Source organism: Cystoisospora suis (assembly GCF_002600585.1).
Source record: "Cystoisospora suis strain Wien I chromosome Unknown contig_4865, whole genome shotgun sequence".
NCBI classification, from domain to species: Eukaryota; Apicomplexa; class Conoidasida; order Eucoccidiorida; family Sarcocystidae; genus Cystoisospora; species Cystoisospora suis.
Window position 1 is genome coordinate 1,279 of NW_027157657.1, and position 247 is coordinate 1,525.

General features: G+C 45.3%; 1 protein-coding gene across 1 annotated transcript in view; it reads left to right on the forward strand.

Annotated features, from left to right (window-relative positions):
* Window positions 1-243, forward strand: part of CSUI_008589 (alpha-glucan-branching enzyme) — a gene marked incomplete at both ends in the record, with an annotated part of 1,461 nt that extends 1,218 nt beyond the window's left edge. Inside the window, one exon of the mRNA XM_068068717.1 lies at window positions 159-243. Coding sequence (XP_067919306.1) covers window positions 159-242 — 84 coding nt within the window. The remainder of the gene's footprint in view (window positions 1-158) is intronic.
* Between the last annotated feature and the right edge of the window lie 4 nt (window positions 244-247).

Below are 247 nucleotides of genomic sequence, written 5' to 3' on the forward strand. Positions count from 1 at the left end.
ATGAAAGAAACCGACTGGTGCATGCTCGCGTTTCTATGCATGTTTGAGAGAACAGAAGCATGACTTCTCTATAGTCTTCTCGTTTTCCTCTCTTTCTATTTCTCTTCTTCCTCTGCTCTTCTTCCTCTTATCTTGTTGCTCTCTCCCGTCGTTTGTAGGCCTTTGTGGTTCATCGGCGTATATTGGAGAAGAAGAAAGGCAGCGGGAAAGAAGAAGGAGTGCTTGCGTCGTATTCTCCAGGAGATGT